This window comes from Oncorhynchus nerka, linkage group LG5 (assembly GCF_034236695.1).
Source record: "Oncorhynchus nerka isolate Pitt River linkage group LG5, Oner_Uvic_2.0, whole genome shotgun sequence".
NCBI lineage: Eukaryota > Metazoa > Chordata > Actinopteri > Salmoniformes > Salmonidae > Oncorhynchus > Oncorhynchus nerka.
The window spans coordinates 28,179,423-28,193,200 of NC_088400.1; the positions used below are offsets into that span (position 1 = coordinate 28,179,423).

The 13,778-nt window shown below is 47.9% G+C and overlaps 1 protein-coding gene across 1 annotated transcript in view; it reads right to left on the minus strand.

Moving 5' to 3' along the window:
• LOC115123089 (slit homolog 3 protein-like) overlaps positions 1-13,778 on the minus strand; it is a 516,835-nt gene that overhangs the window by 176,373 nt on the left and 326,684 nt on the right. The window contains 2 exon segments of the mRNA XM_065018507.1: positions 5,953-6,116; positions 9,101-9,244. Coding sequence (XP_064874579.1) covers positions 5,953-6,116; positions 9,101-9,244 — 308 coding nt within the window.

The following is a 13,778-nucleotide window of genomic DNA, read 5'->3' on the forward strand; positions in this document are numbered from 1 at the left end:
AGAGAAAGAGAAACAGAGAGAAAGAGGCAGAGGAGGGGGAGAGAAACAGAGAAACAGAGAGAAAGAGGCAGAGGAGGGGGAGGAGAGAGAGAAACAGAGAGAAAGAGGCAGAGAGAAAGAGACACAGAGAAACTGAGAGAAAGAGGCAGAGGAGAAAGAGGGAGGAGAGACAGAGAAACAGAGAGAAAGAGGCAGAGAGAAAGAGAAAGAGAGAGAGAAACAGAGAAAGAGAGAAAGAGACAGAGAGAAAGAGGAAAGAGAGAAAGAGGCAGAGAGAAAGAGGCAGAGACAGAGGAGAGAAAGAGGACAGAGAGAGAAACAGAGAGAAAGAGGCAGAGAGGGGGAAGAGAGACAGAGAAACAGAGAGAAAGAGGCAGAGAGAAAGGGCAGAGAGAAAGAGAGAAACAGAGAGAAAGAGGCAGAGAGAAGAGAAAGAGGCAGAAGACAGAGAAACTGAGAGAAAGAGGCAGAGAGGGGGAGGAGAGACAGAGAAAGAGAGAAAGAGAGAAAGAGGAGAGAGAAAGAGAGAAAGAGAGAAAGAGGCAGAGAGGGAGAGAGAGAGAGAAACAGAGAGAGAGAAAGAGGCAGAGAGACAGGGGAGGAGACACAGAGAAAGAGAGAAAGAGGCAGAGGAGACAGAGAGAGAACAGAGAAACAGAGAGAAAGAGGCAGAGAGGGGAAAGAGACAGAGAGAACAGAGAAACAGAGAGAAAGAGGCAGAGAGAGAGGGAGAGAGAGACAGAGAAAAGAGAGAAAGAGGCAGAGAGGAGACAGAGGAGAGAAAGAGGCAGAGAGAAAGACAGAGAGAAAAGAGAGGCAGAGGAAGAGAGGAGACACAGAGAAACAGAGAGAAAGAGGCAGAGAGAGGGGGAGAGAGAACAGAGAAACAGAGAGAAAGAGGCAGAGAGAGAGAGGAAGAGACAGAGAGAAACAGAGAGAAAGAGGCAGAGGAGAGACAGAGGAGAAACAGAGAAACTGAGAGAAAGAGGCAGAGAGAAAGAGACAGAGAGAAACTGAGAGAAAGAGGCAGAGAGAGGGGGAGAGAGAACAGAGAAACAGAGAGAAAGAGGCAGAGAGGGGAAGAGACAGAGAGAAAAAGAGAGAAAGAGGCAGAGAGAGGGGAGAGAGAAGGCAGAGAAACTGAGAGAAAGAGGCAGAGAGAGACACAGGAAAGAGAGAAAGAGACAGAGAGAAGAGAAACAGAGAGAAAGAGGCAGAGGAGGCAGAGAGAAAGAGAGAAAGAGACAGAGAGAACAGAGAGAAAGAGGCAGAGGAAGAGGAGACAGAGAGAAAAGAGAGAAAGAGGCAGAGGAGGGGAGGAGAAGAGAAACAGAGAGAAAGAGGCAGAGGAGAGGGAGAGAGAAAAGAGACAGAGAGAAAGAGGCAGAGAGAGAGGCAGAGAGAAAAACAGAGAGAAAGAGGCAGAGAGAGGGGAGGAGACAGAGAGAAACTGAGAGAAAGAGGCAGAGAGAGGGGAGGAGACAGAGAGAAAGAGAGAAAGAGGCAGAGACAGAGAGAAAGAGACAGAGAGAAAGAGACACAGAGAAACAGAGAGAAAGAGGCAGAGAGAGGGGAGAGAGAAAGAGAGAGACAGAGAGAAAGAGAGAGGAGGGAGGAGCAGAGACAGAGAGAAACAGAGAGAAAGAGGCAGAGGAGGAAGAGAGAAAGAGGCAGAGAAAGAGACAGAGAGAAACAGAGAGAAAGAGGCAGAGAGAAAGACAGAGAGAAAGAGAGAAAGAGGCAGAGGGGCAGAAAGAGAAACAGAGAGAAAGAGGCAGAGAGAGGGGGAGGAGAGACAGAGAAACTGAGAGAAAGAGACAGAGAGAAAGAGACAGAGAGAAAGAGAGAAAGAGGAGAGAGAAAGAGGCAGAGAGAAAGAGGCAGAGAGAAAGAGACAGAGAGAAAGAGAGAACGAGACAGAGAGAAAGAGACAGAGAGAAAGAGAGAGAAAGAGGCAGAGGAGAAAGAGACAGGAGAAAGAGAAACTGAGAGAAAGAGGCAGAGGAGGGGGAGAGAAACAGAGAAAGAGAGAAAGAGGCAGAGGAGGGGGAAAGAGACAGAGAGAAAGAGAGAAAGAGGCAGAGAAAGAGAGGGGAGGAGAAGAAAGAGAAACAGAGAGAAAGAGGCAGAGAAAGAGGAGAAACAGAGAGAAAGAGAGAAAGAGGCAGAGAGAAGAGGCACAGAGGCAGAGAGAAAGAGGCAGAGAGAAAGAGACAGGAGAAAAGAGAAACAGAGAGAAAGAGGCAGAGAGAAAGAAACAGAGAGAAACTGAGAGAAGAGAGGCAGAGGAGAGGAGGAGAGACAGAGAAAAGAGAGGCAGAGAGAAAGAGGAGAGAGAAGAGACAGAGAGAAACAGAGAGAAAGAGGCAGAGGAGGGGAGAGACAGAGAGAAAGAGAGAAAGAGGCAGAGAGGAGAGGGAGAGAGAAGAGAGAGAAAGAGGCAGAGAGAGAGAAAGAGACAGACTGAGAGAAAGAGACAGAGGAGGGGAGAGAAGAGAAAGAGAGAAAGAGGCAGAGGAGGGGGAGAGACACAGAGAAAAACAGAGAGAAAGAAGAGGCAGAGAGGAGGAGAAACAGAGAAAAGAGAGAAGAGAGAAAGAGACAGAGAGAGAGAGACAGAGAAACTGAGAGAAAGAGGCAGAGAGGGGAAGAGACACAGAGAAACAGAGAGAAAGAGGCAGAGAGAGGCAGGAGAGACAGAGAGAAAGAGAGAAAGAGGCAGAGGAGGGGGAGAGAGAGAAAGAGAAAGAGGCAGAGAGAGAGAGAGGCAGAGAGAGGAGACAGAGAGAAAGAGAGAAAGAGGCAGAGGACAGAGAGACACAGAGAAACAGAGAGAAAGAGGCAGAGAGAGAGAGAACAGAGAGAGAGAAAGAGAGGAAAGAGGCAGAGAGAAAGAGGAGAGAGAAAGAGAGAAACAGAGAGAAAGAGGCAGAGAGAAAGAGACAGAGAGAAACTGAGAGAAAGAGGCAGAGAGAGAGGCAGAGAGAAAGAGAAACAGAGAGAAAGAGGCAGAGAAAGAGGAGGAGAAAAGAGACTGAGAGAAAGAGGCAGAGGAGGGGAGAGAGAGACACAGAGAAACTGAGAGAAAGAGGCAGAGAGAAAGAGGAGAAAAGAGAAACTGAGAGAAAGAGGCAGAGGAGGGGAGGAGAAACAGAGAGAGAAAGAGGCAGAGGAAGAGAGGAGAGAGAGAGAGACAGAGAGAAAGAGGCAGAGAGGGGAGAGACAGAGAGAAAGAGAGAAAGAGAAAGAGACAGAGAGAACAGAGAAAGAGACAGAGAGAAAGAGGCAGAGGAGGAGGAGAGACAGAGAAACTGAGAGAAAGAGGCAGAGAGAGGGGAGAGAAACAGAGACAGAAGAGACAGAGAGAGAGGCAGAGAGAGAGAGAAAGAGAAACAGAGAGAAAGAGGCAGAGGAGAGGGAGAGAGACAGAGAAACTGAGAGAAAGAGGCAGAGGAGGGGGAGAGAACAGAGAAAGAGAGAAAGAGGCAGAGAGAGGGCAGAGAAAGAGACAGAGAAACAGAGAGAAAGAGGCAGAGAGAAAGAGACAGAGAGAAAAAGAGGCAGAGAGAAAGAGGCAGAGAGAAAGAGGCAGAGGAGGGAGAGACAGAGAGAAACTGAGAGAAAGAGGCAGAGGAGGGGGAGAAAGAGAGACAGAGAAACAGAGAGAAAGAGGCAGAGGAGGGGAGGAGAAACAGAGAAACAGAGAGAAAGAGGCAGAGGAGGAGGAGAAACAGAGAAACTGAGAGAAAGAGGCAGAGGAGGGGAGGAGACAGAGAGAAACTGAGAGAAAGAGGCAGAGAGAAAGAGGCAGAGAGAAAGAGAGAGAAAGAGGCAGAGAGAAAGAGGCAGAGAGAGAGGGAGGAGAAACAGAGAAACAGAGAGAAAGAGGCAGAGAGAGGGGAGAGAGAAAGAGAGAGACAGAGAGACAGAGAAAGAGAACAGAGAGAAGAGAGACAGAGAGAAAGAGGCAGAGAGAAAGAGGAGAGAAAGAGACAGAGAGAAAGAGAGAAAGAGGCAGAGAGGGGAAAGGAGACACAGAGAAAGAGAGAGAAAGAGGCAGAGAGAAAGAGACAGAGAGAAACTGAGAGAAAGAGGCAGAGGAGGGGGAGAGAGACACAGAGAAACAGAGAGAAAGAGGCAGAGAGAGAGGAGACAGAGAGACAGAGACAGAGAGAAAGAGGCAGAGGAGAGAAAGAAACAGAGAGAAAGAGGCAGAGAGGAGGAGAAACAGAGAAACTGAGAGAAAGAGGCAGAGGAGGGGAGGAGACACAGAGAAAGAGAGAAAGAGGCAGAGAGGGGAGGAGAAACAGAGAAACTGAGAGAAAGAGGCAGAGGAGGGGGAGGAGAAACAGAAAGAGAGAAAGAGGCAGAGAGGGGAGGAGAAACAGAGAAAGAGAGAAAGAGGCAGAGGAGGGGGAGAGAACAGAGAAACAGAGAGAAAGAGGCAGAGGGGGGAGGAGACACAGAGAAACTGAGAGAAAGAGGCAGAGGAGGGGGAGGAGAAACAGAGAAACTGAGAGAAAGAGGCAGAGGAGGGGGAGGAGACACAGAGAAACTGAGAGAAAGAGGCAGAGGAGGGGGAGGAGAAACAGAGAAACTGAAAGAGAGAAAGAGGAGAGAAAGAGGCAGAGGAGGGGGAGGAGACACAGAGAAACTGAGAGAAAGAGGCAGAGGAGGGGGAGGAGACACAGAGAAACTGAGAGAAAGAGGCAGAGGAGGGGGAGGAGAAACAGAGAAACTGAGAGAAAGAGGCAGAGGAGGGGGAGGAGAAACAGAGAGAAAGAGGCAGAGGAGGGGGAGGAGACACAGAGAAACTGAGATAAAGAGGCAGAGGAGGGGGAGGAGACACAGAGAAACTGAGAGAAAGAGGCAGAGGAGGGGGAGAGGAGACAGAGAAACAGAGAGAAAGAGGCATAGGAGGGGAGGAGAAACAGAGAAACTGAGAGAAAGCGGCAGAGGAGGGGAGGAGAAACAGAGAAACTGAGAGAAAGAGGCAGAGAGGGGGAGGAGACACAGAGAAACTGAGAGAGAAAGAGGCAGAGGAGGGGAGGAGACACAGAGAAACTGAGAGAAAGAGGCAGAGGGGGAGGAGACAGAGAAACTGAGAGAAAGAGGCAGAGGAGGGGAGGAGACACAGAGAAACTGAGAGAAAGAGGCAGAGGAGGGGGAGGAGACACAGAGAAACTGAGAGAAAGAGGCAGAGGAGGGGGAGGAGACAGAGAAACTGAGAGAAAGAGGCAGAGGAGGGGGAAGAGAAACAGAGAAACTGAGAGAAAGCGGCAGAGGAGGGGGAGGAGAAACAGAGAAACTGAGAGAAAGAGGTGGAGGGGGAGGAGACAGAGAAACTGAGAGAAATAGATAATGAGAGAGAGAGAGAGAGAGAGAGAGAGAGAGAAAGGGCAGTGCAGGAATGTGTCTCTGGTCTGTGTCTGTGACTCTGCCTCAGATGCACAGCCCTCGCCACGTAATCAAGTGCCACATGATTATGGAGGAATCGTGGGCGGGGGGGCTATGGAGACTTGGAGCCATCAGCATGTCACTATGCATTATATTTTTTTATTTTTTTATTTTACCTTTATTTAATCAGGCAAGTCAGTTAAGAACAAATTCTTATTTTCAATGGGTTAACTGCCTGTTCAGGGGCAGAACGACAGATTTGTACCTTGTCAGCTCGGGGATTTGAACTTGCAACCTTGCGGTTACTAGTCCAACGCTCTAACCACTAGGCTACCCTGCCGCCCCAGATCAGATGCCTCAGAGTAAAGCAGGAGGGGGAGACAGACGGACACAGCACAACTGCTGGAGAGACACTACTTCTGTAGTACAGTGGGTGTTTGTCCCACGGTGCTGAGGAGCAAAAGGTTGCTGGTTGCTCTGGTAATTGAAAGGAGTCTATAGATATGCACTGTACTCACAAGGAATGGTAATCATTGTGTGTGTGTGTGTGCCTACCTGTGCAGCGGAACTTCTTGCCCTTGACCTGGCTGATGCGTTTGTTGGCCAGTCGACGTGGGTGGCTACAGCGAGCTCCGCTGGTCTCAATGGGGTTGTCAAACAGGTAGTCAGCAAGCCACTTCAGATGGCAGTCACACATGAAGGGGTTCTGAGCCAGGTGGCTGGAGGAGAGATGATCAGAGAGAGAGATGGAGGGAGGGAGGGACAAAGAGATGGAGGGATAGAGTGAGAGAGATGGAGATAAAGCAAGAGAGAGATGGAGAGAGATATGCAGAGAGAAAGAGAGAGAGAGAGAGAGAGAGAGAGAGAGGTGGGAAGACAGAGAATGAGTCATGCAGGTGAGAAATATGCCACTTTTCATCATCATAACAGATAATGATTCCTTTAGAAACATGAGGAAATGTATTTGCATGTATGAGCAATATTTAGATGCTTCTGTGAAAAAAATATGAGCTAGACGCTCACACAACAAATACTGTATACTGTAGATAAGTAACATGATGTACCCTGGGGCTCCCAGCGGCCTAAAACCCCCCAGAAAAACAAGCTTCAAAAATAGACGCCTCTCTGATATTTTCCAAGGTCGTATATCTTGGTTTTCTCTTCTTAGTCCTCTGCTTACATAGACTGAATAGAAACCATGTCTCTGTGTGTCTGTCTGTCTGTGTGTGTGTGTGTGTGTGTGTGTGTGTGTGTGTGTGTGTGTGTGTGGCTACTCACAGGGTCTTGATAGAGGGGTGTGTGTGTGTTTTGATGGAGCGGTGTGTGTCTCTGTGTGGCTACTCACAGGGTCTTGATCGAGGGGTGTGTGTGTACATGTGTGTTTTGATGGAGCGGTGTGTGTGTCTCTGTGTGGCTACTCACAGGGTCTTGATAGAGGGGTGTGTGTGTACATGTGTGTTTTGATGGAGCGGTGTGTGTGTCTCTGTGTGGCTACTCACAGGGTCTTGATAGAGGGGTGTGTGTGTACATGTGTGTTTTGATGGAGCGGTGTGTGTCTCTGTGTGGCTACTCACAGGGTCTTGATAGAGGGGTGTGTGTGTACATGTGTGTTTTGATGGAGCGGTGTGTGTGTCTCTGTGTGGCTACTCACAGGGTCTTGATAGAGGGGTGTGTGTGTACATGTGTGTTTTGATGGAGCGGTGTGTGTGTCTCTGTGTGGCTACTCACAGGGTCTTGATGGAGGGATGTGTGTGTTTTGATGGAGCGATGTGTGTCTCTGTGTGGCTACTCACAGGGTCTTGATGGAGGGATGTGTGTGTTTTGATGGAGCGGTGTGTGTGTCTCTGTGTGGCTACTCACAGGGTCTTGATGGAGGGATGTGTGTGTTTTGATGGAGCGGTGTGTGTGTCTCTGTGTGGCTACTCACAGGGTCTTGATGGAGGGATGTGTGTGTTTTGATGGAGCGGTGTGTGTCTCTGTGTGGCTACTCACAGGGTCTTGATGGAGGGATGTGTGTGTTTTGATGGAGCGGTGTGTGTCTCTGTGTGGCTACTCACAGGGTCTTGATGGAGGGATGTGTGTGTTTTGATGGAGCGGTGTGTGTGTCTCTGTGTGGCTACTCACAGGGTCTTGATGGAGGGATGTGTGTGTTTTGATGGAGCGGTGTGTGTCTCTGTGTGGCTACTCACAGGGTCTTGATAGAGGGGTGTGTGTGTGTTTTGATGGAGCGGTGTGTGTCTCTGTGTGGCTACTCACAGGGTCTTGATAGAGGGGTGTGTGTGTACATGTGTGTTTTGATGGAGCGGTGTGTGTGTCTCTGTGTGGCTACTCACAGGGTCTTGATAGAGGGGTGTGTGTGTACATGTGTGTTTTGATGGAGCGGTGTGTGTGTCTCTGTGTGGCTACTCACAGGGTCTTGATAGAGGGGTGTGTGTGTACATGTGTGTTTTGATGGAGCGTGTGTGTGTCTCTGTGTGGCTACTCACAGGGTCTTGATAGAGGGGTGTGTGTGTACATGTGTGTTTTGATGGAGCGGTGTGTGTCTCTGTGTGGCTACTCACAGGGTCTTGATAGAGGGTGTGTGTGTACATGTGTGTTTTGATGGAGCGGTGTGTGTGTCTCTGTGTGGCTACTCACAGGGTCTTGATAGAGGGGTGTGTGTGTACATGTGTGTTTTGATGGAGCGGTGTGTGTGTCTCTGTGTGGCTACTCACAGGGTCTTGATGGAGGGATGTGTGTGTTTTGATGGAGCGGTGTGTGTCTCTGTGTGGCTACTCACAGGGTCTTGATGGAGGGATGTGTGTGTTTTGATGGAGCGGTGTGTGTGTCTCTGTGTGGCTACTCACAGGGTCTTGATGGAGGGATGTGTGTGTTTTGATGGAGCGGTGTGTGTGTCTCTGTGTGGCTACTCACAGGGTCTTGATGGAGGGATGTGTGTGTTTTGATGGAGCGGTGTGTGTCTCTGTGTGGCTACTCACAGGGTCTTGATGGAGGGATGTGTGTGTTTTGATGGAGCGGTGTGTGTCTCTGTGTGGCTACTCACAGGGTCTTGATGGAGGGATGTGTGTGTTTTGATGGAGCGGTGTGTGTGTCTCTGTGTGGCTACTCACAGGGTCTTGATGGAGGGATGTGTGTGTTTTGATGGAGCGGTGTGTGTCTCTGTGTGGCTACTCACAGGGTCTTGATGGAGGGGTGTGTGTGTTTTGATGGAGCGGTGTGTGTGTCTCTGTGTGGCTACTCACAGGGTCTTGATGGAGGGGTGTGTGTGTTTTGATGGAGCGGTGTGTGTGTCTCTGTGTGGCTACTCACAGGGTCTTGATGGAGGGGTGTGTGTGTTTTGATGGAGCGGTGTGTGTGTCTCTGTGTGGCTACTCACAGGGTCTTGATGGAGGGATGTGTGTGTTTTGATGGAGCGGTGTGTGTCTCTGTGTGGCTACTCACAGGGTCTTGATGGAGGGGTGTGTGTGTTTTGATGGAGCGGTGTGTGTCTCTGTGTGGCTACTCACAGGGTCTTGATGGAGGGGTGTGTGTGTTTTGATGGAGCGGTGTGTGTCTCTGTGTGGCTACTCACAGGGTCTTGATGGAGGGGTGTGTGTGTTTTGATGGAGCGGTGTGTGTCTCTGTGTGGCTACTCACAGGGTCTTGATGGAGGGGTGTGTGTGTTTTGATGGAGCGGTGTGTGTGTCTCTGTGTGGCTACTCACAGGGTCTTGATGGAGCGGAGCGGGGCGAACAGGCCCTTGCTGATGGTCTGCAGCTTGTTGTCATACAGAGACAGCAGGCTGAGGCTCTGCAGGTCCTGGAAGGTGTTCACCCTCAGACAGTTGATCTTGTTAGCGTTCAGTAGACTAAAAGAACAAGACAAACACAACAACAGCAGGTTTGGAGATCTACTGGAGCCTGACCACTGGTCTACGTGGAAAATGGCACCCTATTCCCTTCATAAGTAACATTGTGCAAGCATGAATGGCTCAGAGGAGCAGGAGCCTACAGGGCATTCAGAAACTATTCACACCCCTTGACTTTTCCCACCTTTTGTTACGTTACAATGTGTGATTAAAATTGATTTTGTTGTCCTATTTTTCATCAGCGATCTACACAAAATACTCTGTAATGCCAAAGTGGAAGACAAATAAAAAAATGTGTCAAGAATTCATGGAAAATAAAAGACTAATAGTGTATATCTTGATTAGATAATGATTCAACCCCCTGAGTCAATACATGTTAGAATCACCTTTGACAGGGATTACACCTGGGAGTCTTCTGGGTAAATCTCTAAGAGGTTTTCGCACCTTGATTGTGCAATTTGTACGCTAATATTTTCTAAATTCTTCAAGCTCTGTCAAATTGGTGGTTGATCATTGCTAGACAACCATTTTCAGGTCTTGCCCACTGGAGTACCGGATACCCCCGGGGGCACGACCTCTGGTAGCCTATGCGCCTGTCATCCCTGAATTAATCAATCATTTTGACAGTAACCCTCCTAAGAGTCATTCATAAACCTTTTTAATGTCCTTATGTACCAGAGCTAAGTGTTCATTTATTGGGCTTCAGGAATATGACTGAAACAAAGTTACAAATAAATGAATAACTGATTGAATATGGGGATATGAGTGAACAAACGCTATGGTCAAGGCTAGGACGGTGTCAGTGCAACGAGTGATGCTCATCGGGTTTTCAGAAGCGCCTATCAGACCGGGAGCCTAACGTTTCTTCTTTGTGAGTTTTAGTTTAGAAAACGATCTCTCTGCAGAAGCGACAGTTACAGGGAGGGTAAAAACAGCTTGATTGCCGTAGCAACATCAGGGAAACTGGGCAGAAGGGGGTGGTGCTTCAGAAACAGAAGTCCCGCACCATCTTTAATTAAGCCTCTCACATCTTAGCAGACAACAGTACTTGAGGGTTGGAACAAAAAAAACAGGTTTGTGATTTGGTTCATACTGGTGAACCGGCATTTGAGTTGTGTGATTACAATATCAACAGTCTCTAATCTCTGGTATATCTCGGCATGCAGCATTCAAAACTACGTGTACATTGTGTACAGCTCGACGGACATAAAATGCACAGGAAAGTCTGGGTTGGCAATACTCAGTGCAGAAAACAGTGGGGCCTGCAACCTGGACCTACAGGCCGTGGAGAAAATATTTGCACACAAAAAGAGAGTACTTCAGGAGACCAGGGGCAGGGGAGTCTCTCAAGTTGGATTACATTTCATTTCATTTATCTTGAATATTGCCACCCATTTGTGTAGGCTATTAGCCAGACAAACCCCTTTCAACAATAAATAGTTGCTGAAGTTATTCTCAAGCCAACTACTTTTTCATCATTGTTGGCTATTTGATGTGTGAATTGTCTAAAAAGTTCCTAAAGAGCAGCTAAATACAGTATATAGCTATAGATAGTACACTGCATAATGAAACAATCCGTAGTAAGCTCGTGTTTTGAGGGTGGACTGACTGTATTATTTAACATTAATAGGTTGGTTTTACGCACAACAACTTTCTATCCAAGCTGGGAGAGAGCCGAGGACGGTTCATGCAGGTTCAGGTAGGCTATACTGGACAGTTGTACATTCAAAAACAATATACTGGTAGCTGATCAGCATGCTGTTCCATCAAACATTTATTTTACAATCTGCAATGTTTGAATTTCCCACTGCGACGCTGTGTATAGCTTTGTGAATAGTTTTGACTTAAATCTGCTTAATAAATCAAGCAGATTTAAGTCAAAACTGTAGCTTGGCCACTCAGGAACATTCACTGTCTTCTTGGTAAGCAACTAGTGTAGATGTGGCCTTGTGTTTTAGGTTATTGTCCTGCTGAAAGGTGAATTCATCTCCCTTGAATGGGGATACCTGTTCTAGTATTTCTATTTATTTGTCTATACAGACGTAGGATCTCAATTTGAGCCAGTTTGCTACAGCAGGAAAATGATCCTGCAGAAACAGTAGAAATCTGTGATATCCTGCAGAAACAGGAAATATGAATTATTAGGTGGATTATAATTAATGGACATCTGTGTACAGTAGGAAAGTGGAAATTAAACTTAAAATACACTACAAGTTTAACTTTTTTAGGGTGATTACATTAAGATCCTACATCTGTAGCTGTCCTTCCCCCATTCTGTCCATTAACTAATGCAGCCATGTTGTTAGGTGGTGGCCTTGGTTCTGGGAGCTCTGCTGTGACATCTCCACCACCACTAGACCAATCTGGTCTCTCTCTCTCTCTCTCTCTCTCTCTACACCTCTCTCTCTCTCTCTCTCTCTACACCTCTCTCTCTCTCTCTCTCTCTCTCTCTCTCTCTACACCTCTCTCTCTCTCTCTCTACCTCTCTCTCTCTCTCTCTCTCTACCTCTCTCTCTCTCTCTCTACCTCTCTCTCTCTCTACCTCTCTCTCTCTCGCTCTCTACCTCTCTCTCTCTCTCTCTCTCTCTCTCTCTCTCTCTCTCCACCCCCCCTCTCTATCTCTCTTAGCCTGCCTGACAGTTGACTAACACTGAGCCGAGTTAGTTCAATTATTGAGAGGCTTTCTAATGAGGGTTTGCCGCAGAGAAAATACACACATTATTAGGATGCTCACAGGGAGAACTAATTACATTTGGGAGGGATTGGAAACTAAACAGAGAAAAAAATGAAGAAAGAAAGAAAAACAAGGAAGATTTCCCATGTGTTTTTGGGATCGGCAACAGACACTGGTTTGGGGAGTTGTTTTTATTCAAACAAACTTCTATAAGAACAGGCCTATCCATTCCAGGGCCTTATAGTATTTACTTAAACATAGCAAGTCATTTATATCCTTAGTGTTGATGCCAAGCATACCAGCCAGCCATACCAGCCATGCTAGCCATATCAGCCATGCTAGCCATACCAGCCATACCAGCCATGCTAGCCATACCAGCCATACCAGCCATGCCATACCAGCCATGCTAGCCATATCAGCCATGCTAGCCATATCAGCCATGCTAGCCATATCAGCCATGCTAGCCATACCAGCCATACCAGCCATGCTAGCCATACCAGCCATGCCATACCAGCCATGCTAGCCATATCAGCCATGCTAGCCATACCAGCCATGCTAGCCATACCAGCCATACCAGCCATGCCATACCAGTCATGCTAGCCATACCAGCCATGCTAGCCATATCAGCCATGCTAGCCATACCAGCCATACCAGCCATGCCATACGAGCCATGCTAGCCATATCAGCCATGCTAGCCATACCAGCCATACCAGCCATACCATACCAGCCATGCCATACCAGCCATGCTAGCCATACCAGCCATGCTAGCCATACCAGCCATGCCAGCCATACCAGCCATGCTAGCCATACCAGCCATGCTAGCCATACCAGCCATGCCATACCAGCCATGCTAGCCATACCAGCCATGCTAGCCATACCAGCCATGCTAGCCATACCAGCCATGCTAGCCATACCAGCCATGCCAGCCAGAATTGCCATACCAGCCATGCTGATGTCCACTTTACTGGAAACACTCGCTGACATTCCAGGAAGAGAAAGGAACCAATTTCTCCATCATTCATTTCCCATCCATCCTCCAAATCGTTACAGTGTGTGTATGTGTGTGTGTGTATGTGTGTGATTCAACAAGCACAAACAGCCAGCAGCATTAAAAAGCAGCAGATTTCCTTAAATTAGACCAGTAAACACAGTCATTATGTTTGAGCTACTTTTCCATGTCTACATCAATAAAACTAGGTGCGAGAGATCTGCTTTGTAATCAGGTCCAATTGAAATGTTAATGACGTTGCGTAAGGTGCTCCCTCTCCGGTGAAAGAAACAACAAAAGCATTGTTTCATCCCTCTCTTCCCCCCTGACGGCCACACATCGGCCCAAATGGTCCATTTTACACTCGAAAAGGGGTTTGAGGTTCGACTCTCTCTGCTTCCCTGTGATTGACTGGTGTTATCAAGCACAACATTAACTATTGCTTCTCTATGTGCTCTGCATCGTAACCCTTTTCCAGAATTTCTGTGAAATCAAACTGTCCACTTGGGAAGCAACACTGATTGACAATACATTTCACATGCTGTTGCGCAAATGGAATAGACAACAGGAAATTATAGGCAATTAGCAAGACACCCCCAATAAAGGAGTGGTTCTGCAGGTGGTGACCACAGACCACTTCTCAGTTCCTATGCTTCCAGGCTGATGTTTTGGTCACTTTTGAATGCTGGCGGTGCTTTCACTCTAGTGGTAGCATGAGACGGAGTCTACAACCCACACAAGTGGCTCAGGTATTGCAGCTCATCCAGGATGGCACATCAATGCGAGCTGTGGCAAGAAGGTTTGCTGTGTCTGTCAGCGTAGTGTCCAGAGCATGGAGGCGCTACCAGGAGACAGGCCAGGACATCAGGAGA